A 26585-nucleotide genomic window follows, 5' to 3' on the forward strand; every position below is an offset into this window, starting at 1 on the left:
CATAAAAATTCAAATTTTTTCTAATTTTACAGCAATACCTATTAAAAATGTTCCCGTATATATATTTTATTAAAATATAATTATTATATTATATTAATACCCAATATAAAGATTCTACTATATGCACTAAACAAACATTTTAGTCCAAGCCAATCTAATTTTAGTACAGTCCAATCCAATTGTAACAATACAACGCACTCCAATACAATACCAAACAACCTTTTACCGATTTACAGTGAAATTTTTTCTTCCCATTTGAAAGAAACAAAATTACACTGCACTCGTGGTGGTGACTAGTGACTACTGTATCTCTATAAGAGACATCATCATGTGAAAGTTTGTCGTTTCTCTGCTGCTGGGAATACACCACGCGCTAAGCTCTAGAGTAGCGGCTGTTCTCCACTTTTCTTTTTCTCACTCACTCCAATCACTTCTACACTCCAAAATGGTCTTATTTATAATTAATTAACTTTAATGTCCTCATAAGCAAAACCACAAAAATAAAACAACACTAACAAATTACAAAAATTTGAAAAAGGCATAGTACACGTGGAGATCAAACGTCTCTTAGTCTGACAACGCTTTAAAGAAAGAAATGAAAAATATTACCAAACTCATGACACGTGGCTTCACCTTAACCGCTTATGTCTTTATTAAATTATTTTTTTTCCAACTTTAATTAAAAAAAATAATTACTGTCGTCTCGTCGTTGCTATTTCATTTTCTGTTTGGTGGAGGAACTAAGACTATTACGAATTTTCCATTGCTTTCCCAACAATTGACGGCCTAATCTCAAGTTTCCACTGTATATGTTTATGTTTATAATATAAAATATTATATATATATATATTAATTCATTGTCTTAAGAAAGAAAAAAGGGAAAAGAGAAAAACGTCGTAGCGGGTGGCGCACGATAGTCGTAAAGAGTTGAGGTGGTGTCGTATAAACCTTCATAAACAAAACTGTAGTACTTTTAATACAGTACCTTTTCTCCAGAAATTTCTTAGCTCACCTCCTCCAAGATCTGGTCCATGATCGGCGCTGTAACAAGAGGTCAGCATATTAGAATTCGTTTTTAATGTCTTCTCCTTTTTGTTGATTGATTCATATATATTATTGCTCATGTTATCGTCTTGTTTTTTGGATTTTCATTTCGAAATCTTTTTGAACTAAAATAGGTAGAAGAATATAAGTAGTGTTGCATTTGATTTGAAATCGTTAGTGAGCTGGTTGCTGATCCTGTCTTTTTTTTTGGAGAGAGAGAGTATTTGGAGTTAGCTACTGTCACCCAAGAACACCGACTCTCGCCATTGAAACTTGTTTATTGTGTATTTAGAGATCTAGTAACGTTGGGTATATTACCGAACTTAGATATTTGAGATGAAACAAAAGTGATGCTGATTTTATGGCCATAATATCTGAAACAAAGCCAGAATAATGGAGAAATCAGTTTAAAATTAATTAGCAGATTTTTTTTCTTCTCAATTTAATAAACTAACATTACTTGATATTTTATACTTGCTAGTACAGTGTAATTACTATGATGTTGGAAGGCAGGTGATCTTATTGTAACTTGGTGATATCTTTGGGTTTTGGAAATGGGAAATTGATTTTTTTTTTATTCTTTAATGGGTGCAGTAAAATAGTGAAACATTGAGGTTTCCAAATCTGGGAGTGAGTTAGGCTTGATTGTGGTATGTGGGCACGCCAACGTGAAACTTCCTCGATGTACAAGCGTACGACGTCGAGAGATTATTCTGATTCTCTTGATGTGGAATCAAGAGATTATATGAATACTATGGAGGAAGCTAAATCTGGTATATGCATCCCTTTGATCATATAGAGTTCATTTATTGTTGGTTTACATAGTGATCATCTGGTTAGCCATGGATTTGCATTAGCTTTATTTAATCATTATGTCATTTCAACTGCTATTTCCCAATTGCTCCATTTTTAATATTCCTGGTTTGAGATTTCTTCGTGGATTTGAATTTGTTTTTCCTTTCAGCTTTTATTTGTTCTCATTTGATTAAGAATAGTATTCATGATTGAGACACTGCTATTTCTTTTAGCTCTTTTACAGGACGATGTGGGTATAGAAACTTCAAATCCTTCATGGAAGCTTTCTTTTCCACATGTTGTGGTAGCAACCATATCTTCATTCTTATTTGGCTATCATCTTGGGTTGGTTTCTTCGTTTTGAACTTGCACTTCCCTTCATTTATAAGAAATGGATTATATTGACTCTTTTCATGCTTATATTGCGCAGAGTAGTAAATGAACCACTTGAAAGCATCTCTGTTGACCTTGGTTTCAGTGGTAATACATTGGCAGAAGGTGAACTATTTTATTCATCCTCTTCGTCCCCCCCCTCCCCCGCCCCCCGGCCCCCCTCTTCCTCCTCCTCCCAGACGTTCTAGCTAACTTTGCTTCCTCTTCTATAACGTTTTATTCTTCATATACAGGTCTGGTGGTGAGTACATGTTTGGGCGGAGCCTTTATTGGATCTTTGTTCAGTGGTTGGATTGCTGATGGACTTGGACGTCGTAGAGCATTTCAGCTGTGTGCACTGCCTATGATTATGGGCGCTGCTATGAGGTGATGAGAATCATGTAATTTTTCCATAAAGCAATTGCCATCACAATCGTTTCTTTCTTAAAAAAAGACATTCTTTGAAAGACCATAGAGGTTTGAGTTTGAGATTGGCTTTGAGCTATTCATGTACCTTTCTGAAACTATTTCTTTATGATATGTATGTGCATTTGTCATCACCCCAGCTCATGAAGTTTGTGGCAGGTATATTCTTTGATACTAGCTATGATATCTCTTCATTTCTCCTTTCCTCGCTGGAAAGAAATGCAGTAGTTTTTGGCTTTTCACCTGCTTCACTGACTGAAAATTTGACACACTAGGTAGTGAACAAATTGATCAGTCAGTGAAATTATCCTATTACATTTAAAAAGGGAAAAAATCATTATTAATAAGCTGGTTTTGCACGATCAACATAAATTTTAGTTTGCCAAGTTTTAAGGTTTTTTAAGGTGTTTGCATCAATTAAATTCGTTGTTGCCTTTTCATATGTAAACACAAGTTCACTTTAAAATTATTATAAATATGGGAACATTGTTCCCAATAATTATATTACTCTCTTTCATCACTTTCTTATAATTGATACACCTCCATTGAAAACTTCCATTCTGAAGATAAATCCTACATTTTCAGCGCAACAAGCAAAACCCTTGCCGGCATGCTTTTAGGAAGGTTATTTGTTGGGGCTGGTATGGGTTTGGGACCTCCTGTTGCTGCTCTCTATGTAACTGAGGTACAAATACTATTGTATCTTTCTCGTAGATGCTAGCATGTGTTTTCCCACTATCTCAAAGATGTAGTTTTATATGATCCAATTTTTACCCGTAGTTCACTCTCTTGTTTTATCGCTATAACTCTATTCACAGCTTAGGTTCCTGTTACTGTTTATTGTTGGCAGGTTTCACCTTCTTTTGTAAGGGGCACTTATGGAAGCTTAATCCAAATTGCTACATGCCTTGGGATCATGGGGGCTCTTTTTGTTGGAATCCCTGTCAAAGATGTTGCTGGCTGGTAAGAATGAACTCCAGATTGACCTGTCTCTTGTTTTAGCTTTTATCTTTAATCGTTTGAAGGTACATTATAGTTTCTATTCTCAGGTGGCGCGTTTGTTTTTGGTTATCTACAATTCCAGCAACAATACTTGCTATTGCCATGATTTTCTGTGCGGAGAGTCCATCTTGGCTTTACAAGGTATGCATGCACTCATCTTTGCATCCTGTGGTGTCTAATTCAGTAAATCTATGCCCTATTTTTTGGTAGAGAAGATCACAGCTTTATGTTGGTCTGATTGGCAAAAATAACAGTCTTCAGATTTTATTTATGATGTTTATCTTTTCATTAAGAGAGTTAGTTCCATTTGGTTATGTATTCATTTCATTTCTCTCTTGAACAATGATAAATTCCTGGGATTTTGCTTACTTTGGACTGAGACCATCTTCCTTAGTTTGTCGTAGCTTCTTACCTATTCTTAAACATCACATACATGAAGGCGTCTTAATTATCTACTTTGCCCCCATAATAAAGAAAGCACATGAAACTATTTTAAAAAAAAGTATTTTGCATAATCTGAAGTTTATGCTAGTGGCTCTGGTTCTATTGAATAAGTTGACATTCTCACTATCATTTGACAGCAAGGAAGAACTGCTGAAGCGGAAGTTGAATTTGAGAGGCTTTTTGGAGCATCACATGTAAATGTAGCAATGACAGAGTTGGCCAAGTTGGACAGGGGAGATGAGGCAGAGTCTGTTAAGATTTCAGAATTGCTATCTGGTCCCCATTTTAGAGGTAGATAAGCTACTGTCATGTATGATTGATAATATATGTACAGTTTTTTTTTTCTATGAAATTTATAATACTATACTTCCATTCATCTCTATTATTTTAAAAAATATGTCCTATTTCTTGTTTTCAAAACCTATAATGCTACACTTTCTTCCATTCATCTGTTTTCTTTGTTCCTTCTCCAAAAATCTTTGTTATTCACGCATTCCTTTTGCAGTTGTTTTTATTGGGTCAACCCTATTTGCTTTACAACAGCTATCTGGTATAAATGCTGTGTTTTATTTCTCTTCGGCTGTTTTTAAGAAGGCGGGAGTATCATCAAGCCTTGCAAACGTCTTCATAGGGATTGTGAACTTAACAGGTATAATTTGCTTCTTGATATAAGGTTTACATGTGTTGAATTGTTTTAATCCGTCTTTTTAAAAATTAGTTTCTACTTATTTTCAGGATCAGTCATTGCAACAGCATTGATGGATAAGCTAGGAAGGAAAATTCTTCTTCAATGGAGCTTCTTTGGGATGGTAATTTCTCTGTAATTTTTTTTTTTATAAAATCTATATATATTTTTTCTCTCAGTGTGTTTGTATTGTATTGTGCTAATAATGTATATCCATAATATTTACGTGGAACCGAAATTGGGACGGTCACAACACAGAACTAATGTTCATGGCACCAAGGAAAATGAACTTTTATGTTTTGACAAAAAGTGTGTTTATTTAAATTATATTCTTTAGCCAGCAAATCTCTCCCTATCATTGCAATTTTAGTTATATCTCTCTTTAGGCTAATTGCCAATTTTTTTTCCCGAACTTTGACATGTACTAAATCATGTCCTCTGAACTTTTTTAGCCATTAAAAATTCTCCCCGAACTATTGAGATTGTTAGATTTAAAGACTTTTGTCTAATTTTAGTAAAAATATTCTAACATGGATGATAGTTCAGGGGGCATGATTTAGTACATATCAAAATTTTAGGGGCATGATTTAGTACATATCAAAATTTTAGGGGCATGATTTAGTAGATATCAAAGTCTGGGGAGCATAGTTTAGTACATAAACAATCACTGAAACAGTAAAATTAAATGAAATTAGACAAAAGTTTTTAAATCTAACAATCTCAATAGTTAAAGGGGAATTTTTAACGGCCAAAAAAGTTCAGGGACATGATTTGGTATATGTTAAAGTTCGGGGAGAAAAATTGCTAATTAGCCCTCTCTTAATAAAAGTAAAGAATCAGTACTAACCCCCAAAACACACTCAGCTAGCAGCTATCAAATCCATTTTTTTTTTATATTTGATGCATAAATGAACTTGCATCTACGAATTGGCTTACACATATGTTTTTATCATTTTAGTCAATGGCAATGGCAGTTCAAGTCGCGGCGGCAACTTTGGCGTCAGAGACTGGATCTTTGTACCTTTCTGTTGGTGGTATGCTCATGTGAGTACTGCCTTTTAAACTTTTCTTGAAATTGAAAATTATGTGGTAGTTAGGAGGGAATCAAATAAATTAAGCAACATTCAAATTTGTCTAGGACTTCACTGACATCTGTAAGCTAGCCATAATGCTGAAAACTCAGAACAGAATTTGGATAATTGGGATAACTATCCCTATGATACCATGTTTATAGTAGCAATGAAAGCAAATCATAATAGTAGTTTGGATGGAAATAATGATTTCCTAACATTCCATGGTGAATAGGCAGTGAATATTTTTTCCAGAAGATGCATTGTCAGCATATTAACATAGAATAACTAATTGCAGGTTTGTATTCACATTTGCTCTAGGCGCTGGTCCAGTTCCTGGTCTTCTCCTCTCAGAAATATTTCCAAACCGAATTCGAGCAAAAGCTATGGCCTTTTGTATGTCGGTGCATTGGGTAAAAGAAATACTTTCCCTTTTCTTCGTTTATTATCTGTTGCTTTGGATTAATAGCATTTTCGGAACTTATTATTTTTCATTCTTCAGGTGATAAATTTCTTTGTTGGACTGCTTTTCTTGCGATTGCTTGAGCAACTTGGGCCGGGACTCTTGTATTCAATCTTTGCTACCTTTTGCATGATGGCGGTTGTGTTTGTGAAAAGAAACGTGGTGGAAACCAAAGGAAAGTCACTTCAAGAGATTGAGATAGCGCTTCTTCCTCAGGATTAGAGATTAGAAAAGGAAAAGGCTCAACTGGTGGTGTGGTGCTGGGGAGTACCTAAGTGATAACTACTCTTAAACGTTGTCAACTTAGCCTAGTAGAAAATTATATACACTTACCAATCGTCGGTCGAAGCAGGAGTTCCTTTTGATTCGATGGAACAAACACATAGTGAGAGTGGTGCATATATTAGAGATTAGGCAAGATTACTTTGTCCATGGACAATCTTAGTGAACCCTGTTACATGACTCACATTGTCACGTGAGTATAAAACTGTGGGTTTAAATTATCCGAAGTGATTGCTATATGGAAAGACAATTTGAAAGAGCATTTACATGCGTTCTTCTTAATGAATTGAGTTATTTATACTGTTGGTATGAATTTATCATCAGCATCATCGGTGATATTATCAGAACTAATAGTTGTCAGTACGAGTAGTAGTACTAGTATCTTTATTTGTAGTCATTTGTAATTAAGGCAGTTACAACTTGAATTCTACTTATGTTTGTAAGAGAGAAAACGAAATTAAGAAGACCCCAATACTCTCGCTCCAATAAAAGGGAAAGAAACAAAATCATAAACCAATAATTAGGGTCTTTCGCTTTAGATAGGGTATCTTAGAAAACTGGTATATGATTTACCAAAGAATATCAAAGAAAATTAAACGATACAACAACAAAAATAGGCACCTCAACACCCTTCGAGCTCATGAGAACCGAATAGAAAAACCACTATCTGTGGTGTTAACATTCACAGAGTCAAAGTCCTCGTCAGACTCCGAATCCATTCCATTGAAATTACCCCAGTTAGCAGACTCATCTTCTCCGGTTCTGGTCAAAGGAACACGTAGTTCGGATAAAGGAGCTGGTGGTGGTTCTTCGCTGAAATACTTGTCTTGAAGTAACTCCATGGCTGTAGCTCTACTAGCAGGGTCATAACAAACAAGTCTTTTGACAATAGAAATTTCCTCAGGCGATCGATTAGGAAGACAGGCTTCTAAACCAATGGGGTTTTCTACCTTGTTGAACGAAATTATCTTGAAATCAGGGAGTTTCACACACCCTGGCCAGACTTCTTCAGTTAAGTTGCCCAAAACATTTATGATTCTACTCAGCTGATCAATATCAGAAGTTCCTGGAAAAAGTGGCTGCAAGGAGAAAAGCTCTGCAAAAATGCACCCTAACGACCATAGATCAACCTCTAAGCCATAGTCTGTGGATCCAAAGAGAAGCTCAGGAGCTCTGAACCAGCGCGTTCCAACACATGAAGTGAGACAACCTAGAGTGTTCTCTCCAACATCCTCTGCCTCATAAGAACCTGAACCCTTGAAAGGATCGTCGCCAATGTCGCTTGTTGTGCAAGTGGCTAGACAAGATGTATCTCCATCAGGAATATACGTCTCCTTATCCAAATCTTTAGCTTTTATACCATCCAACACTTCCAAAAACTCTTCTTTGCTCATCATTGTTCCATGCTCTTGCACTTGACTTCTATAACGTTCCTGATATGATATTCCTGTTTCAGGGGTTACCTCATTTGGCTGAACCATAGAACCTGCCTCCTTTAGTGTGCTCTCACCAACGTATTCAGGATCCATGAGTATCCTAGCCTGCAAGCAAAGTCAAAACTTCAAACCAAACATTCACTCCTAAAACTAATGACCACAATAAGATTAAACCAAATACAGATTCCAATCTTGTGGGTATGTGTGTATGTATGTGTGTGTGCAATTAACCACATTTCTCTTGGTAAACTAAGGGTCTCCTTCCAAAGGTAGAATGGTTTGAATTCTCAAGATTTCCATCATTTTTCATGTCTGGCCAATTAAATTCACTACACAATCAAAAGACTGATAATGCTAACCAATCTCACACTATACTCAATTCAAGAAATAACCCAATGAACAAAAAAGAAAATAGTGGTTTCCTTTGCCTTGAAAGAGTAGTAACATTCATGAAAATAAGATTACCTGCCCAAAATCGGCCAATTTGAGCACTCCATCATCAGAGATCAACAAATTGCTGGGCTTCAAGTCACGGTGGACGATCATATTCCTGTGACACGCATCAACTCCAGACAGAATCTGCAGAATCCACCTCTTTAGCTCGCCGAGACCAATTCCACCATCGTCTCTTTTCTTGGCCTCACTGATGACAGAGAACAAATCGGTCTTCAGAAACTCTAAGACAAGCACGGCGTCCTCGTCCTCTCTCCAGAAGTACTCGTGCAAAACGACGACGTTGGGGCAACTTTGCAGGATTTGGAGGGTCTCGATCTCGCGGAAGGCGGACTGGTAATCGTGGACCTCCTTGAGCGCGACTATGAGACCGTCGTAGAGGCGACGGGCTCGGTAAACGTCGGAGTAGGCTCCGGATCCAACACGTTCAAGGATCTCGTATTTTCTGATGATTTCTGCTCGGGTATGGATGCTCCAGCTCTTGGGCGGTGAAGGGTCCATCTCGAAATTAATGATGTTGTTCTTGTGTAGTGATTAAAGTACGGAGCTCAGTTTTTGAGCGCGAATGGTGAGGCTTTGAGGTTGAGAACGACGACCACTGTGATTACTACTGATGCATATTGCATCCATCCTCAGATGAGAAAGAAAGATGATAGCCTAAATTACTTAAATGCCCCTCTTTGATTTTTCTTTTTCTTTTTCTTTGTATCTATATTAATGTAATAATAATTCTTTTTGACCAAAATAATAATTTAATTTTGCTCCAACACAAAAACAATTAATAATATTTTGAAGTACATACAATCTACAAATTGACACTACAAGAAGCTGAGTATTTCAAATAATAATACTGTTAAATTTTTTAAACTATTTAAAAATATATTATTTTATTTTATCTCTCTTTTATATTATTCTTAATACTTTTTTTTTTTATTTAAAAATAATTCAACGTAAACATCTCTAAAAAAATTATTAAAACAATCTTATATTATCATTTAATGTATATTAAATAAATAATTTTTTTTTATTTTATGATAAAATAATAATAAAAAATAAAAAAGAAAATATATAAAGAATGTTATGATATAATATTTTTTTGTGATATTTTTTTCATTTCAATAGTAAACATTAATTAAAAAGTACTAAAAATATATCTATCTAATCAGACATCCTTGATAACTACGAGAGAAAGACACATTAAAAAAATTTATAATTTAATAATATAGTAATAATTTTAGTATTTATTAGTAAATATTTAAATTTTAATAATTTTTATATGTTTTTTATAAAATGTTGTTGACAAAATATAGAATAAAATAAAACAATAAAATACATATAATTTAGTAATTATATCACTAATTGTAAAAACAAAATATAAAAAAGTAAGACACAAATTTAAGCTCATATACAAAAATAACTCGAACCCAATAAAGCACCACACGATACTCTTTTTATATCACAACACAATACTACAAATTTTTTATGACACGACATAACATATTTTAAAAAACAAGAAAAAATATGGGTTATGCAAATCACACACATACTTAAAGTATTTTTGGGTTAATATTATTTTAGATCCTGTATTTTGCAAAAGTTACTGATTGAACCATCTCTGTATCTTTCAGTATGATAAAAATAGGACGCTCAGTTTAATTTTCGACAACTATTTTTTTAATATAATCAACTTGAAGACAATTCCTAACACAAACAGATCCAGAAAATATAAACAGTTTTATCATAACACATTTAGATCAAATTATTATTAAATTTTATTTTGATAAAAAAAATCAATTCAGAATCCTATTTATACTATTTTAGAAAAATAATATTCATTTTATTATTAAACAAAACAAAGAGTCCAATTAATAACTTTTACAAAACACATAATCCAAAATAGTATTTACCCTATAACAATCTTACACTTTTCTATCACTTTAAACTTTGAATATTATGCCGTTAAACTAAAAAAGACACATCAGATGCTCTAACTTTTTCCTTAGATTGGTGCAAACAAAAAAATGAAGTAAAAACTTTTTAAAATTACAAAATGTGTAGCTTTTGTTTTTTTGAAAAGGACAAAACGTGAGCTTAAAGTAACTCATTTACTAAAATAACTAATATGAGTTTTAGAAGATGGCATGAGAAGGCTTGACTGAAAAATAATGAGGGTTGGTAGTAGTATTTAAAGAGGCAGGAAAACTTACCTGTCTGCAAACCAGAATGAAGAAGCATATGATACAGAAGGCCCCCTTTAATCATAACTTCTGTCCTCTTCTTCCTGCTAATATTTGAGGCAGAACAGAAGGAAGTGTAAGCTGCCCCAACCCAACACCCATTCATTATTATCATCCAATCCATGCATCTAATTCTCCCCCACCCTCTCTCAATTCATTAATTATTTTTGTCTCTTATTATTTCCACACCAAAACATATTTACAAAATGGCTTTGTTTCAAACTTTTGAGTAACTCTTCTCTTAAAGTGAATTTATGAGGAGGGCTTTCCCTTCTCTTTCTACCTTTTTTCTTTTTTGACCATGTCACTTCATTCCAAGTAAAGGAATCTACCCTGATATAAAGTTAAAGCTCTGTTCAATTAGAGATTTCTGCCATACTATTTGTGGTAATAAAACAAAGACATTTAGGGTATGTGTAGAGCAAATTTTTATTTACTGTGCAAGTCTTACCTGGAAAGTTCCATTATATGATGATGAGCAACCCAAGCAACAAATTTCCATTAGGCTCAAAAGGCATACTAAGAAAAATACAAGATATATTGGGATACACAGAGGAGAGATAGAGAGAATAGTAGTGGTACTACTTTGGCAGAAAAAACATATTATGTGTTGAGACATAATTTACCCAGTAACAGTACAAAAGATAAGAGAATGAACAATTCCCTTCATTACTTTCTGTCTGGTGTGTAAACTATGTCAAAACTATATTATAATACACTCAAAAAGAACATCATTAGCTATCCAGTAATAATAATCAGAATTCAGCCCTTGCTTGTTGAGCAACCCCTTAAAAACTACAAACCAATATTCCATTCCAAAAGTGAGTGAAGAATCATCTACTCTGGCTTTTTAATCTGTGCTAAGCCTCACAGCCTCCACATACTAGGGTCCTGCAGTTAAGAGAAGAAGAACAAGAACATTTAACATAATGAACTTATACTACTACACTCTACAACACAAATATAACCCCAGATGAGCCTGAAAAAAAGCAGTCAGTAGTATATAGAGTCTTCAGGTGAATGATAATTTTGAAAGTAAAAAAAGTTTTATCTTATCAAAAAAGCTCAGATTAAAAGGTTGATCTGATATGAAGGTTGACTAGAAAAGTATTATTCTATCACATAATTTAATTTTCATCTAATTTTCTCTTTTTACTTCTTCTCACACTGACAGTATTCACATGCTTGGAATTGACAGCACAATTCTGATGCCATTCCAAGTACTCTCCCAAGACTATTTTCAGGTCAATTGAGGTCCCCCCATTATATTAATTTAGAGCTTGGCTCAAGCCAAGAAGACAAGAAAGCAGTATTACCAAACAGAGAAGCATCTTTATTTGCCATTTTATTTATAAAGTTATTTTTTAATTTCAAATTTCATCAATATACTCTCAACCCAAGTCCCCATGTTACTAACAATGTACTTTATTTCTATCTGATTAGGGTACTAAATTGAAGGAAACAGCAAAACATTCACTAGTTCAATTTCACATGGGGTGTTTAGAATTTTAATGTTATCATCACTTACTTTTATTACTTCTCTCTAATATCTTCTGTTGAAATTTTAGCTTCTAAATAAGCTTATCAATAATGAGCAAATACAATACTTTGTGTCATTAAATCTATAAAAATAAATAAATAAATAAATAATGAGCAAATACTAACTAAATCTAATCCCAGACAGCAATACATTTTGGGCAACAAAGAAACATATCAAGGAGCTTATGAATGGAAGTACTCACGCAATCGAGCAACCAGACCGTCGATGCCTTTTCTTCCGAACCATCTCCTTCCTTCTTTGAGGTTGAAGAACAACCTTAATGGCAGTATCAAAAACAGCTTTGACATTCTGAAGAAGAATATTATTTTTCAGTTTTAAGAAAACATTAACATGAATCAATACCCAACTGATAAACTGGTATGAATGTTTCAACAGAAAACATCATAACAATCTATGAACTCTTCTGTAAGCTGTACATAAATAATACCTGTTGAGTCTTAGAACTGCACTCAATATAAGCTGCAGCACCAATTTGCTTCCTTAGCTCCTCCCCCTATTTCATAAACGTTTGATTGAGTTAGCTTCATTCATTCTTCAAAGGTAAAATCACAAACACACTTACACACATATATATGCTATGTATAAATACCTGAGCAGATGTTATGGCGTTGGCTCCCATATGATCAGCAAGATAACCCCTGTCATCACGAAGATCTGAAACATAGAAAAGAATGTCAATTTAATGACACTCCAAATTTAGTTTTTAGTAACTAACAGACCACAATGTTGAGAAGAAGAAATGAACTGGTACCTAGTTTTGTTCCAACAAGAACAATTGGAACATTAGGTGCAAATCGACGAAGTTCAGGCATCCACTAAAAAAACAAAAATCAAAAAGAGAATTAATCTCATTACAGAGACAATACAACCATGTTAGTAAAATTTAATAGACAAATAGAATCATAAAGTCATACTAGGAAACTGACACATTCTCAAAAGCTAACAAGATGAGAGTAACAAAAGTGCAAAGAGAAAGACTAATAAGTTTGGCTTTTAACAGAAATAGAAATGACTTGCTCTTTTTTTTCAGCATAGCCAAAACTAGAAAGAGAGAGAGAGAGAGAGAAGCAATAAGAATAGTAAATAAAAAAAATGATACCTTTTTAAGTACATTCTCATAGCTTGCTCTGCTAATCAAAGAGAAAGCCAGTACAAAAACATCTGCACCTCTGTAACTCAGTGGTCTCAACCTGCTATAGTCTTCTTGACCTTTAATTCAAAAGAGAAACCACAAGTCTGTTTAGAACATCAAGAACAAAACCCAAACCCTAAAGAGAAGAGACCACAACACCCCTCAAGGACAGGAAAAAGAAAGTTTTAGGCTTCAAGGTCTGAAGGGCTATTCCAACCTGCAGTGTCCCATAATCCCAAGTTGACAATGCTCCCATCCACAGATACATTGGCACTAAAATTGTCGAACACGGTCGGTATATAATCCTGTCCCCCACAAAAAAAAAGGACAAATTTTGAGACTTAAATAAGGGAAATACAAACATACATTCAACTGTTCATACTCCTAATGCCAAAGAAAAGGGGCAAAGATAGCAAAGAAAGAAAGGAAAAATGAACAAACTTGGGTTAGATGAGTTTCAAAGATCCCAGAAATAAAATCTGTTGAAACATCCTCAAATGAGAGAACTTGTTAGAAATTTTCCTAAAGAGTAAAAAAAAAAAATTGGATTTTTGTTGAAATGGGGTTGAAAGACTTACAGTGGGGAACTTGTTGCTTGTGTAACAAATGAGCATACAGGTCTTGCCAACAGCTCCATCTCCAACGGTCACACATTTAATAAACTTCGAAGCACTCATCATCTCTACTCACACAACTTGCTTAAACAGTAACTCTTTATTTAAGTACACTTCTATATATCAACGTATATGTTTGAATCTTTAAAGTTGGGCATAAAAGAAAGAAAAAGTTTGGGAAAAGAAGGAAGAGAAAAAGAAAAAGAGGGTGTTGTGGACGTGGTGTAAGAAGAAAACTATGTAAGGTGGAGGGAGAACAGAAGAGATAGTATACAATATAAGCCAAAGGCCCAAGAATTTAAGCTGAGACAGAAAAGACCCCTCTTCTCTTCTGGTTTCAAGAAAAGAAATAAAAAAGATTTATTATTTATTTAACATGGTGAGAGAGAGAGAGTGAAGTAGTTGTTGTTTGTTTCTAATTTCTATAGTCAAAGGACTATGAAAATGAACTTTATCGTCCCTCTATATAAATTTCAAATACAGAAACACAATATTTTGAAATGCAGAATATGGGGCCCTCTCTCAAACGGGTACCTAACTATAGGCCCTCTCTATCTCTCTCTTAATCTTTGTTTACTGGTTTCCAACTTGCAAGCAACCATTAACAGGTAAATATTATTAATAATAATAATAATAATAATGAATATTTTTACTATTGTAATATTTTTAGAAAAACATGAATATATTAAGAAATAGACGACAAGAAGGTATGGTATGGTTAGTTAGGTCTCATTCGTAATTTATTGCAGAAGGTTTGGTAACTTCGTGGGGAAGTTAATAACAGGGTATTATATACTCCCCAATTAATCATACAATAAATGAGATATGTACTATTAGTACTACTATTAATTTATTTATTTATTGTGCTGTTCTTTTTTTTAGCTTTTCCACAATAGTATTGGCTAGCGGTCACATCTCCAATAGTAAAATTATAGAAGGGTGATTGGTGAGGTGGACATTTAGTGGTAAAATATTGAGATGCTATATTATTATAGCATTGATGCTATTATTTTTTTTAATAAAAAATTAAAGTTAAATTGTAATTAAAAATTAGAATATGTATTAAATAATAATGTGTGAGATTATAATTAGTATTAGTATTTTTAAAGAGTGTTATACATTAGAGTATTTTTAGAAATAAAATTACCAAAAATGATATGAAAAAGAAATAAAATAAAATATTATACTTTTAGATGATGTGTAAATTACTTAAAGGATGCTACCATTAGAGATGCTCTCTAAAAATCTTAAAAGACATTGGTGTTGTTTAGCACTTTCTTAAGTGTCATATTGCTATTTGTGTGATTAAGTATCATAGGTTGACACCTTTAAATGGTGTTAGACACTACTAGTGCCCAATATAAAGAGAAAATTACATGGTATATCCACTTTATTTTACTTGTTTTAATTTGTACCTCCATTTTTATATCCTTTAAGATATATCCACTTTTATAGATGATGTCCCTATTAGACTCCTTAGGTTAACATAAATTATATGCTAGACTTAAGTAGAGAGTGAGGGTAAGATAGGCAATCCATTCAAAAAAAAAAAAATTGTATATTTTAACAAAATATAATATGAAAGTATTTTTAATTATTGGATACAAAAAAAAAATAGTATTTTTCAACAGAACCCCAATATCAATGCTCGTTATTTAACTTTTAACAGTAATTAAGTTGTTAAAAAAACTGTAATTAAGTTTTACTTTAAATGAATGTCAATGTTTTAAAAGTTAATACATGTAACTTTTAATTTGGATGTTTGCATTATAATTTAGTCCAATATATTTAAAAAGAAAAAATTAAAAGGTGTGGACTATTATCAAACCGTTTTAAGGTGTTGAGAAGTTTAGGATGAAATTTAAAAAAGGTCTTTTTTTTTTTTATAAATATTATATAAATTTTAATACAATATCAATTTTAACTTTTTTATCCCAACGTAACAAATAATTTTTGTAAGCTAACTTAAAGTAATATTTGATTATAATAGCATCTCTATTGAAGTAATATAAATATATATATATATATATATATATATTTAAGCACTTTAATTTGTAAAAAAAAAAAAAAACTATGTCAAAAATATTTTGTCATTTTTTTCTAATCTATGTTAATAATTGTATAAATTTAAGAAGACACATAATAATTAATAAATATATTTTTTATTTAAATTATAATATTATCATTAATTTTTTAAGTTATAATATCCTCATTAGTTATTATTTTTTAAAATATTTAATTTATTTATTATTATCGTGGTATTTTTTTTTATCAATTTGCATATAAAAATATTACTGTACACTGTATGTTTGAGTGATCTCTAAAAAAATTATACTAAATATAATATTTACTCCTTATAAAATATATATAATAATATTTATTCTTTTTTAAAGTAATTTATTTTTATTTTTATTTTTTTTTCAAAAAAATCCCAACATCTCCATATAAAAAAAATTAAAAAGATATAAATATTATATTATATTGTTTTTAGATAATGCACTCAAGATATTTTAAAATATTATATTCTCATCTTAAAAAAATAAAAAAAAAAATTATAATAACCTCTATAAATTTAAACCAATCACTATGTACATAATTATATATATAATTATTTATTATAATATAATACTATATATATTTATATAAATAAATGTAACAAAAAATTAAAAAAATAAACAAAACAAAAATGACTATGGTGAAGATCAAACCAAGAATCTCATCATCATCAACATACATATTATGCAAAATATTGAGCTAAAATTTATATATTATATTTCTTTTCCATATATATAACATAAATTTAATTTTTTTAGGGGCTTCCAAAATTGTGTGGCCCGGAGCCTAGGCCTCGGTTGCCCCACCTAATGGTCGGCCCTGATCATTACTATCGAAAGGTGTTTGATTTGCTCCTTTGTTCATGTTCGCCAAGTTTTGGACTACTCTTAAGGCTCCTTCCTTTCTTAGTTTAGACGAGGGGGCAGAATCTTGTTTTGTTTTGTTTGTTTTTATATTTGTTTGTTGTGTAATAATGGTATTTTGTACCGTTTGTTCTTTTTTATGTTGGTTTTAGGTCGTTTTTGTATAGTTCGCCCTTTTGGTTTGTTAGTCTTAAGATTTTGCTTCTTTTATAATTTGTTAGTTTGCCAACCGTTTAGACGTTTAGTCATCTCATAGTGAGATTTCTAAGTGTAAAGTCATTTTTTTAGCAAGTTAGATGGTAAAATATTTTTTCTTTTATGGTAAGAATTATTTGCATTCATAACCGATTTTCTTACCTTGTTTATTCGGTTTTTATTGCTTTTTTCTATGTTAGGAAAGATGCATTTTTCAGCTAAATTTTTCTTGTATGGAAACTTCTTGTAAGAGAAGCAATTCTCTTATAGAAAGTTGGTTTTTAAAGGAAATTTTGATTATTGTCATTTTCCTTATGAAATTCGATTGTGTCTTGATACAATCAGAATATATAAACTGTTTATGGCAGGAATCAAGACCCAATAGAAGATCAGACTTGTTTATGGCAAGTTTCCTTTTCTGGTCAAATTTGCTGCGTCAGATTCCGTTTCTAATGCTGTAGATCGAGTTTTTCTTAGGAAAGTTTTGTACAGCTGTAGATTCCATCTTGTGACTGTCTCTAAGGTTTCTATGTTCTATAAATAGAGCCTAGAGAACAGCCATTCGAATAAACTCTCCTAGTATTCATTTTTGCATTTTTCTTATTTGTAAAGAGAGTTTCTTTGTTATGTGAGAACCTAGTTGTTCATCTAGGTTCTAGTGTTTTATATATCAGTTCTTACTCTGTCCTAGAGTTTGTTAGAACGACTTGACTGAACAAGAGAGTGGTCTTCGGGAGAAGACTTGTTGAAGCCTTACTTCGGGAGGAAGTAAGCAATCACACTTCAAAGACGAAGGGAGTTTGTGCTTGAAGGTGTTTCAGAAGTCAGATTCATAAAATGTATTACAAAGGATTGCGACAATAATTTAAAGAGAGTCTAAACTTGTTTAAGTCAATTGTCTTTGTAATTGTTGATACTTTATTAATTGATTTCATTCTCTGGGCGTGGCCCCATGGACTAGGAGTGTTCAAAAGAACACTGATACCACGTACAAATCTCTTGTGTCAAGTTATTTAATTTTCTGCAATTATTTTTATATTCTGTCTATTCTGTTTTGTCGCTGCAAAACTGGGTTCTGCAGTAACATAATTACATTCCACTTCTGCAGACGTATACAGTTTTATATTTTCATATATATTATTGACATTTGCAAAAATTTGGTTTTTCAATTGGTATCAGAGCGGGACACTAAACTCTTAGTGTGATCCTTTAACATTTTCTTGTAATTTTTTGTGCAATATGTCGTTCTTTGCAGAAAGTTGCTCTATTGTTCTTCAAATGTTGGCAACAAGAAAGGCATGTCTAAGTCCTCGAGAGGTAGTATTTATTCAAAACCTTTTACATCCAAAAATAAAAATGGTGTACAATGTAGAAAATATCGTGGTTTTGGACACATACAATCAGGATGTGTAAATACTTTAAAAAGAACCAAAAATATTATGAATATTACTTATTACTCTGAAAGTAGTGATGAAGAGGAATCAAAGAATATTGCACTAACATCTGTGTTTTCTAGTGTTCCATGTCATTTGCAGGAAAATAAGAACTTTGTTTGTCTTGACAACACTATTTTGGTAAATAAAAATGTTGATGATGCTTTAAGGACTGATTGTGATGAATCAGATTTGGATGAGGATTCCTTGAAAGAAGCATACAAAAGTATGTATGGTGAGTGGTTGAACTTGAAATTGTGTTCAAAGTATCATTTATTGACAAAAGATATTAAATCTCTTTCTCAATGAAATGAAGAGCTTGAACTGAATGTTAAAAATTTTAAAAATGAGATTGTTGAAAAAAAAAATGAAATTAAATGATTGTCCAATAAACTTGAGCATATTGAGAAGAATTCAACAATGCTAAATCCAGGTTCTTCAATTTTTGAAGAGGTTCAGGAGATAGGTCAAATCAATCATGTTGGGTTGGGATGTGTTTAATATCAATCTAAATTGAACACTAAATTTGTTAAATCTATAAATACCTTCTGGTTTTTCTGATTTAACACTGCAAAAATCTATTTCTACAGCTGAACCTTATGATCCTAAAGAAAGGGAGCAGTCAGGTAAGAATGAAAATTTTCATAAAAAATGAAAAAATTTATTCCAACATGTCACTTTTGTGGTGTTAAGGGCCATATTCGACCTAAGTGTTTTACCATGATAAATATGACTCAATATTTTTACATTTAATCCATGTGGAAAAATGTTGTTTAATATCTCCTCAAGATGGTGGCTATTTTTTTTGCTCACCAATCTTGAATCACCTTATCACATCACAAGTTGTGCTATTGTAATACCCTAGAATTAGGAAATGGATTAGCAAAACCCTAATTAGTAATTATGAATAAATGAGGAATTATATTATTATATAGTTCAATTTATGTGAATTAATATGATTTATAACATGGTAAGACCCCGTTGGTGAGCCAGGGGCATTTTGGTAATTATGACCCGAGAAGGGTAAAATGATGAAATTAATTTAATTACGTTCTTAATGGAACTATATTATTATATAGTATGTATGTGTTGTCTTTTCAGGTGTGTTCTGACAGGTTGGCGCGGTATAGTCACAACTGGGTATTTCGGCCCGAATCGGGTTCGGGCCCGAAATGCAAATCGGATTGAATTAATTGGCATTATATTTGATATTATGAAATCTGAAATTTATTTGGGAATTAATTGAGTGTGAAATGACAATATTGCCCTTAAAAGTGTTTATGCATGTTATTTAGCCTTAGGGGCAAAATGGTCTTTTGACCTTAATTTTCTAAATTTAATAAAAGTTGATTTTTATGAGAAAGAGAATGAATTTTCTGAATTGACTCCCTCTCACCTGAACCCTCTCTCTCTCTCTCTCAAAACCCTCTTCCTTTAAAAAAATTGATTTTTGGGAAGGAACTTGATTCTTGGTGTGAATTGAAGCTAGCTTTTGAAGAATTAAGCTTGATTGTGGCTTGAATTTGAGGTAGTTCTTCTCCTCAGCCCCTTTAATTATGAATTTGTTGTTGAGTTTCGAATTGAAAGCATGTTTTAAGTTTGAGTGTTCTTGATTATTTGATGAATGAATTTATGATTGATTTGGATGAAATGGAACTCTATTGCATGAAGTTGTTGTGGATTTTATTGTGAAGTTGTGGCTGTGTGTTTTAGGGGATTTTCTAGGTTGAATTCAGGTATTAATTGGATAATTTGCTGCTGGAAATGGATTGAGTAAATTGGGTATAAAGCTCAAGTTTTAGAACTTGACATGTTGTGGGTTAAAGCATGATTTTGGTGATTTTGATGCAATCTGATTTTGGAAGTTTTATGTTGGAATTTGATGCATGATTGTGTGTTTTTGACCCTCTATTATATGCTAGCAACTCTTTTTCGTGATTTTGAGAGATATGTATGTTTTGGGTGAGTTTTGGTACTTATTTTCGAAGCTGGAACTGAGTTTTCTGGGTTTTTAAACCCAGTGGTCGCGACTATCATAGGTCTGGTCACGACCATGATAATGGCAGATTGTTATTTTTTTTAAGTTTTTGTTTTTGCCATAACTTTTGACTCGGGACTCCGTTTGGGACGTTCTTTATACCGTTGGAAAGCTCTTTTTGAGCTCTATGTGATTATCTGTGATTTGGATGCCAATTTTATATTTTTGTGGAAGTGAATTTAGGGATTAACCCTATTTGTGTAAATCCCGGTATTGTGACTAGGATTACCGGCACCTGATCAGGAGCACTCGGAGATTTAGAATCTCTACTATTGCAAGACAACATGTAAGATAGTGATTAGCACGTAGATTATGCGCAATGGCGCTTATATTGAAAGTGATATGTATGATTGTTTAGTAACCGAGATTAGGGTTATTACCCTAATAGGAACGGTATAGTTGCCTAGGGTTATTATCCTAGTGATATATGTATGAAAATGCCATGCCATGTTAATTGAAATGAGACTTAGGGATTATGTGCTCAAGGCATAATCATGTTGGACTCGGTAACTATAACCGAGATAAACCAATTCTAAGGTCTTAATGTATTTAGACGTGTGAGAGCAATACGTGGGTCTACGCCATGTAGATTTAAATAGATGTGTGAGCGCAACACATGGGTCTACGCCGCGTAGACATAAATGGGCATGTCAATGTGATATGGAGGTCTGTGTCATACAGACATATGTGAATGGCATATTTGTTTAAATAGTATGATGAGCATATTATATTTGTTATGATTTATACTGTCTTGCTGGGCTTGGCTCACGGGTGCTCTACTGTGCAGGAAAGGGTAAGGCATTAGCTGATCAGCCATGAGTTTCAGGAGAAGGACGAAGAATGTACATGTTCATGCCACTTTAGACCAAGCGGGTTATGGGTCTAACAGTGTTGACTTTTGTATTCTGTTTTGCAGCTTAGGTTGGCTAGTAAGAAAGAACTTGTAATAAGTTTGTAAATATTTTTGGGATCCCAACTATTTTGAAAAGTTTAAATATATTACAAGTTTATTTTCATTCTGATTAATATAAAAGTTTAAATTCTTCGCTATTTTAATTAGTAATCCCGATTAGGGGATTAGGGTTTTATAAGCATTTTGGATAGCGTGCCTAATTATTTAGGGCGTTACAACTATTTGCTCGCTTATTTTTGTTCAGATCTCAAGAGTCTTTGTTCTATTTGGATCTCGTGCGGCTGGCAGTGTCATTTGCTCGCTTCGGATCTCAATAGTCTTTACACTATATGGATCTCACGTGGCTCTTGATACCATGACAAGAATCATGGGGTTCCATTTCAAAACTAACTCAATATTTTTACATTTAATCCATGCAGGACAATGTTGTTCAACATGTTGGGTTTTATGCCCTAAATAAAACTCCATTTCAATGTAATTTATTTTATTCAACATCAATAAAGAAACAGAAGTATTTTTCATTCATTTGTTTATGTTTTGGTTCACTTTATCAATTGCTTGTCTATTTGATTTATAAATTCATCTTAAACCCTTTTCACATACTTGATCCTGTTTATTGTGTTGTCATCACTTTGGAAAGTAAACATGACTATGTGAATAAAGTTTCCTAGATTTATCAGACACAGGGTTTTACTGATATGATAATCTACAACAAGAGTTTACTTGCATTTGGAGAAATGCTATGTTCTTTCCAGAACATTGGTTAAAGTAAAGCTGAGGTTGGATGCATGGAGTATGCATCGGAAGGGACCGATATTGAACTTTGACTTAGATTTATTAAACTTACCGTAAAATCTATTCAAGTCAATATCGCCTAGTTGATCCTAGATCAAATGTTCTTAATCCTGTTATGATTAGGCTCAATCTTGAAAGGCTATTCGTGTTCTTTGATTTGTTAGTTAAGCCTACTTTTAGGTCAGGGTGATACGTACATTTTGGGAACACGGTAGTGCAATTGAGTGGGAGCGCTAATGTAAAGACCGCTTAGTTTAATTTGGAAATTAGCAGTTAATAATGGAAAATTATTTATAGCTATTTAAATAATTATTTATGCTGTTATTATTGAATTCTGAAATGCATTTTATGTCATTTAGTGATTTTCATAATTTTGTATTTCCGGTGCTCGGTAACATGGAAGTCGCTGTTTGGCTCAGTAAAATCACAACTTAGTATGTTAGTATATTGGGACGCTTTATTGACATTGGGAATGTCGGGATATGCCGGGAATTTAGAATTTCCCAAAATACCCCTTTAGTGCTCTTTATGTTTTTTTTAGTGTGAAGGGGCAAAATGGTCATTTTGCCCCATTTATGTTTTTATCCTTTAGTGGACTTAGAAATGGGAAATTTAAATGTTATTTGATTTATATTGGCTGAAATAAAAAGGTTTATTTTGCATGTTCTCTCATTTTTCATTCAAAGCAAAAAGTTAGAAAAATTAGAAATTTCAAAGCTCTTTCTCTCTCTCTTTTCGGCCAAGCTTGGGAGTTGCTAGGGCTTCTTGCTTGATTCATGTGATTTTCAGCAAGTTCAAAGTAATTCTAGTAGAGGTAAACCTTGTTCTAGCTTCTTTTCTTGTTTCTTGGAAATTTTTTGATGAAAAAGAAATGGTTTGCATGCTTAGTTTGAGTTGTTCTTGCTGTTGTGTTTTAATATTGATTTCAGAGGTTTAATTATGATTTAAAATGTTGATTCAAGCATGATAGGGCTGGTGATTACTTGATTTTATTAAGATATGAAATTTTGGCTCAAAACTATGGTTTTCAAAGAAAATTGTTGAAATCTGTTGCTGTTGTTTTGTTGATCTTTGCTGTAGTTTTCAGAGGTGATTTTATGCATGTTTAAGTAGGTTGGGATTGATTTGAATGCATGTTAGTGTTGTTTAACCAAGTTTGAGTTTCGAACTCAAAGCTTGGAGCTTTAATGGTGGATTTATGTATGATTATGATTTATGCTTTTCTTACTGAGTCTGTCGACTCACAGTGCTATATTTATGTGTAGGTAAGGGCAAGGCTAAGGCTGAAGAACCGTGAGAGCGAGCCGGTGAAGATTTTACATGTCGGGGCGGTTAGGCCTGGAGCGTACGATCCTCGGGACAACAATGCTTTTTGTAATTAGTCGCTAGGCGACAAGTATTTTGTTTAGTCAGTAAAATTTTGTAAAGTGTTTTGTAATCGGGATCCCGAGTATTTTTGTATAGATATTTTATAAGTTTAATTAAAAAGCAAAAATTTTAATTAATCACGATTTCCATAAACCTCGTTGATTAGCATCGAGCTGCACAGTATGTTTAAAAATCACGTAATACGCCTATGCTAGTTAGGGTGTTACAGCTAACATAAACATGGAATCTATAGCTTCTATCTGGCGAATAGTAAGCAAAGGATGATCTCCTTCAAGCTTGACCAAACGAACATAAATGGTGGAGTACTCATTTCACATAAGTTGAAATATCATTTATACGGGGTCAAGTGTTTTAAGGATAAAATACATAGTAGGGTGTAACGGTAATCTAATCCCTTTACAGTGTAGATCATTCATATAGAGGATCATTGATCAAATTAGGATTATAACAATAGATAACTAATGATGTGTCTATATGGTGGAACATATAGAGCATTCTATATACTGAGAGTGCAATTCTAAGTTCTATGCGTGGATTCAACGAAGAATTAATAAGTTAGTGAATTTTAGTGATAAATTCTTGATCTACTTATTGGAAGCTCGGTTATATAGACCCATGGTCCCCGCACTAGTTGAGATAATATTGCTTGTAAGACTCGTGTAATTGGTTTTGATTAATCAATTATAATTCTCAAATTAGACTATGTCTATTTGTGAATTTTTCACTAAGTAAGGGCGAAATTGTAAAGAAAGAGTTATTAGGGGCATATTTGTTAATTATGATACTTTGTATGGTTCAATTAATAAATATGATAAATGACAATATTATTTAATAATTATTTATAGTTATTAAATAGTTAGAATTGGCATTTAAATGGTTGAATTAGAAAATTGGCGTTTTTGAGAAAATCAGATACAAAAGTGATAAAACTGCAAAATTGCAAAAAGTGAGGCCCAAATCCAATAAGCCATGGCCGGCCACTTTTTTAGCTATTATCCTCTGATATTTTTCATTATTTTAATGTCAAATAATTCAAACCTAACCCTAGTGGAACGCTATAAATAGGTAGTGAAGGCTTTAGGAAAATTACACTTTTCATTCAGAAAAAACTGAGCCTCTCTCTCTACCTTTGGCCGCCACTCTCTCTCTCTCTTCTTCCTTAGTATTTCGAAATCCCTTAGTGATTAGAGTAGTGCCCACACACAGCAAGCAATACCTCAATCATAGTGAGGAAGATCGTGAAGAAAGATTTTCAGCAAAAGGAGTTTCAACATCAAAGATTCAGAGAAAGAGATCCAGGTTCAGATCTTGATAATACTCTGCGACAGAAAGGATACAAGGGTTAGAGATCTGAACGGAAGGAGTCATTTAATTCCGCTGCACCCAATGTAAGGTTTCCTAAACTTTATATGTGTTTATTTCATCGTTTTAGAAAGTTCATATTTAGGGTGTTAATCAACATACTTGTGAGTAGATCTATGATCCTGGTAAAATAATTTCCAACATCTGGCCTCAGAGCCATGGTAATTGATTTGCTTGCAAGAAATTTGGACTTTAAAATGATTGTTTGATATTCTGGATGGTATCATGTTGTATTGAGTGTTATTTGATGATTGATTGATGTTTGTGAATTTTCGTGAAAAATAATTGAATATCTGTTTCTGGAATTATTTTTATTGGATAGTATGGAAAAAATTAAGCAAGTTACTTTTTTACAGAACTCAATTTCGATTTAATTTGAATTAGTTATGATTTTTTGAAGTTTCGAAATAATCGGGGTTGAGCTGCACACCTCCTGCGCGCGCGGATTTCATGCAAATCCCCTTGCCGCCGAGGTTGCTCGCCCAAATCACCCCTATGCGCGCGCGGACGGGTATGCACAGCATCCCGTCCGTACAGCTCGCAATTTTTTCGTTTTTCTTCGTTTTTTCATGCTTTTTCATGGATTTAACTTCCGATTTTTTGTGTAGTTCTGTATTTATACATTTACTATTCCTAATTCAATTCTAATTATCATAATTAAATTAATAAATATTTTTTAAATTTAATTCATGAAATTAGTGTAATTTGAATTTGAAAATAGTAAATATCTATCTTTTTTTTTTGCTTAATTATCTATCTTATTTTTAAATTTGATTATATCTTATCTTATTTTTAAATTTAAGGTCAGATATTTAATTTTTTAAATTAATTTTTTTTTTAAATAATTTGACCTTATTTAAATTTAAAATAAGATAACTATAATCATGTAATTTTAAATAGATGTAAGATATTTTGCTAACTTTTAAATTTTGTTATTTTATTTATTTAAATTACATTTAAAATCTGAAAAAGATATACATTTATCTTTTTTAATTTTTATTTATAAAATAACATTAAATTTTTAAAAAGTAGTTAGCAAATTTTGAAATGGTATTTAGGTTGGTTGAAACCTAATTTTTTCAAAATTATAGGTTTAATTTTAAATAATTTATATATTTTAATTTCGAAAATTTAAATTTTTTTTATTTTGGAAAATAAATTTTTATTTATTTAATTAATTATTTTTCGAAATTATTTATTTAAAATTAAATAAATCCTACATCCAACTATCCAGCTAACCTTGTTGCAGGAGTATGTGTTTTTAGCTTGTTTGTAAGTTTTTAAAAATCTATTATTGCTTGATTGCAAATAGCCATGGTTAACTTGTTGCCAGATCCTATGATCTGATGGCTCCCTTGGTCAAGTAAATAATTTGTAACAGGTATATTTACAATCTTCTTTCATCTGTGTATGACCTCGCAACATGATAGGACTCATCCAAAGTGTGCCTGTGTGAGCCTATGTGTTTAATTTTATTATAGATGCATATAGGTTGTTGTTGCTAAATAAAATGTCAGAGTTCTTGA

The 26585-nt window shown here is 32.5% G+C and overlaps 3 protein-coding genes across 3 annotated transcripts; 1 reads left to right on the forward strand and 2 right to left on the reverse strand.

The window, feature by feature from the left end:
* The first annotated feature begins 735 nt into the window (after positions 1-735).
* On the forward strand, positions 736-6881 carry LOC115702150 (probable plastidic glucose transporter 2). Its single transcript, XM_030629606.2, has 14 exons — positions 736-1053; positions 1639-1817; positions 2073-2184; positions 2270-2337; positions 2466-2598; positions 3223-3322; positions 3488-3600; positions 3687-3780; positions 4221-4374; positions 4589-4732; positions 4819-4892; positions 5727-5812; positions 6137-6251; positions 6341-6881. The coding sequence occupies exons 2-14, from the start codon at positions 1697-1699 to the stop codon at positions 6521-6523; spliced, it is 1497 nt and encodes a 498-aa protein (XP_030485466.1). The 5' UTR covers positions 736-1053; positions 1639-1696; the 3' UTR covers positions 6524-6881.
* Positions 6882-6937: 56 nt separating this feature from the next.
* Positions 6938-9289, reverse strand: LOC115702151 (cyclin-dependent kinase F-1). The gene is made up of 2 exons (XM_030629607.2): positions 8485-9289; positions 6938-8124 (listed from the first exon to the last, which is right to left on the reverse strand). Exons 1-2 carry the CDS (start codon positions 8971-8973, stop codon positions 7222-7224), a joined length of 1392 nt encoding a protein of 463 aa, XP_030485467.2. The 5' UTR covers positions 8974-9289; the 3' UTR covers positions 6938-7221.
* A 1889-nt stretch (positions 9290-11178) lies between these two features.
* LOC115702152 (rac-like GTP-binding protein ARAC7) lies at positions 11179-14477 on the reverse strand. The gene is made up of 8 exons (XM_030629608.2): positions 13981-14477; positions 13620-13707; positions 13370-13479; positions 13022-13085; positions 12860-12924; positions 12698-12763; positions 12452-12558; positions 11179-11600 (listed from the first exon to the last, which is right to left on the reverse strand). Exons 1-8 carry the CDS (start codon positions 14080-14082, stop codon positions 11570-11572), a joined length of 633 nt encoding a protein of 210 aa, XP_030485468.1. The 5' UTR covers positions 14083-14477; the 3' UTR covers positions 11179-11569.
* Between the last annotated feature and the right edge of the window lie 12108 nt (positions 14478-26585).

Source organism: Cannabis sativa, chromosome 1, assembly GCF_029168945.1.
Source record: "Cannabis sativa cultivar Pink pepper isolate KNU-18-1 chromosome 1, ASM2916894v1, whole genome shotgun sequence".
Taxonomy (NCBI): Eukaryota; Viridiplantae; Streptophyta; class Magnoliopsida; order Rosales; family Cannabaceae; genus Cannabis; species Cannabis sativa.

Excerpts from the sequence above, each read along its gene's own strand:
- LOC115702150 (XM_030629606.2), top strand. The coding sequence starts at position 1,697 with ATGTGGGCACGCCAACGTGAAACTTCCTCGATGTACAAGCGTACGACG. Across the intron at positions 2,185-2,269 it reads TTATTTGGCTATCATCTTGG|AGTAGTAAATGAACCACTTG; the intron begins GTTGGTTTCTTC and ends TATATTGCGCAG. Across the intron at positions 4,733-4,818 it reads AGGGATTGTGAACTTAACAG|GATCAGTCATTGCAACAGCA; the intron begins GTATAATTTGCT and ends ACTTATTTTCAG.
- LOC115702152 (XM_030629608.2), bottom strand. The coding sequence starts at position 14,082 with ATGATGAGTGCTTCGAAGTTTATTAAATGTGTGACCGTTGGAGATGGA. Across the intron at positions 13,708-13,980 it reads CAAGCAACAAGTTCCCCACT|GATTATATACCGACCGTGTT; the intron begins GTAAGTCTTTCA and ends TGTGGGGGACAG. Across the intron at positions 11,601-12,451 it reads CGGTCTGGTTGCTCGATTGC|GACCCTAGTATGTGGAGGCT; the intron begins GTGAGTACTTCC and ends TCTTAACTGCAG.
- LOC115702151 (XM_030629607.2), bottom strand. The coding sequence starts at position 8,973 with ATGGACCCTTCACCGCCCAAGAGCTGGAGCATCCATACCCGAGCAGAA. Across the intron at positions 8,125-8,484 it reads AATTGGCCGATTTTGGGCAG|GCTAGGATACTCATGGATCC; the intron begins GTAATCTTATTT and ends CTTTGCTTGCAG.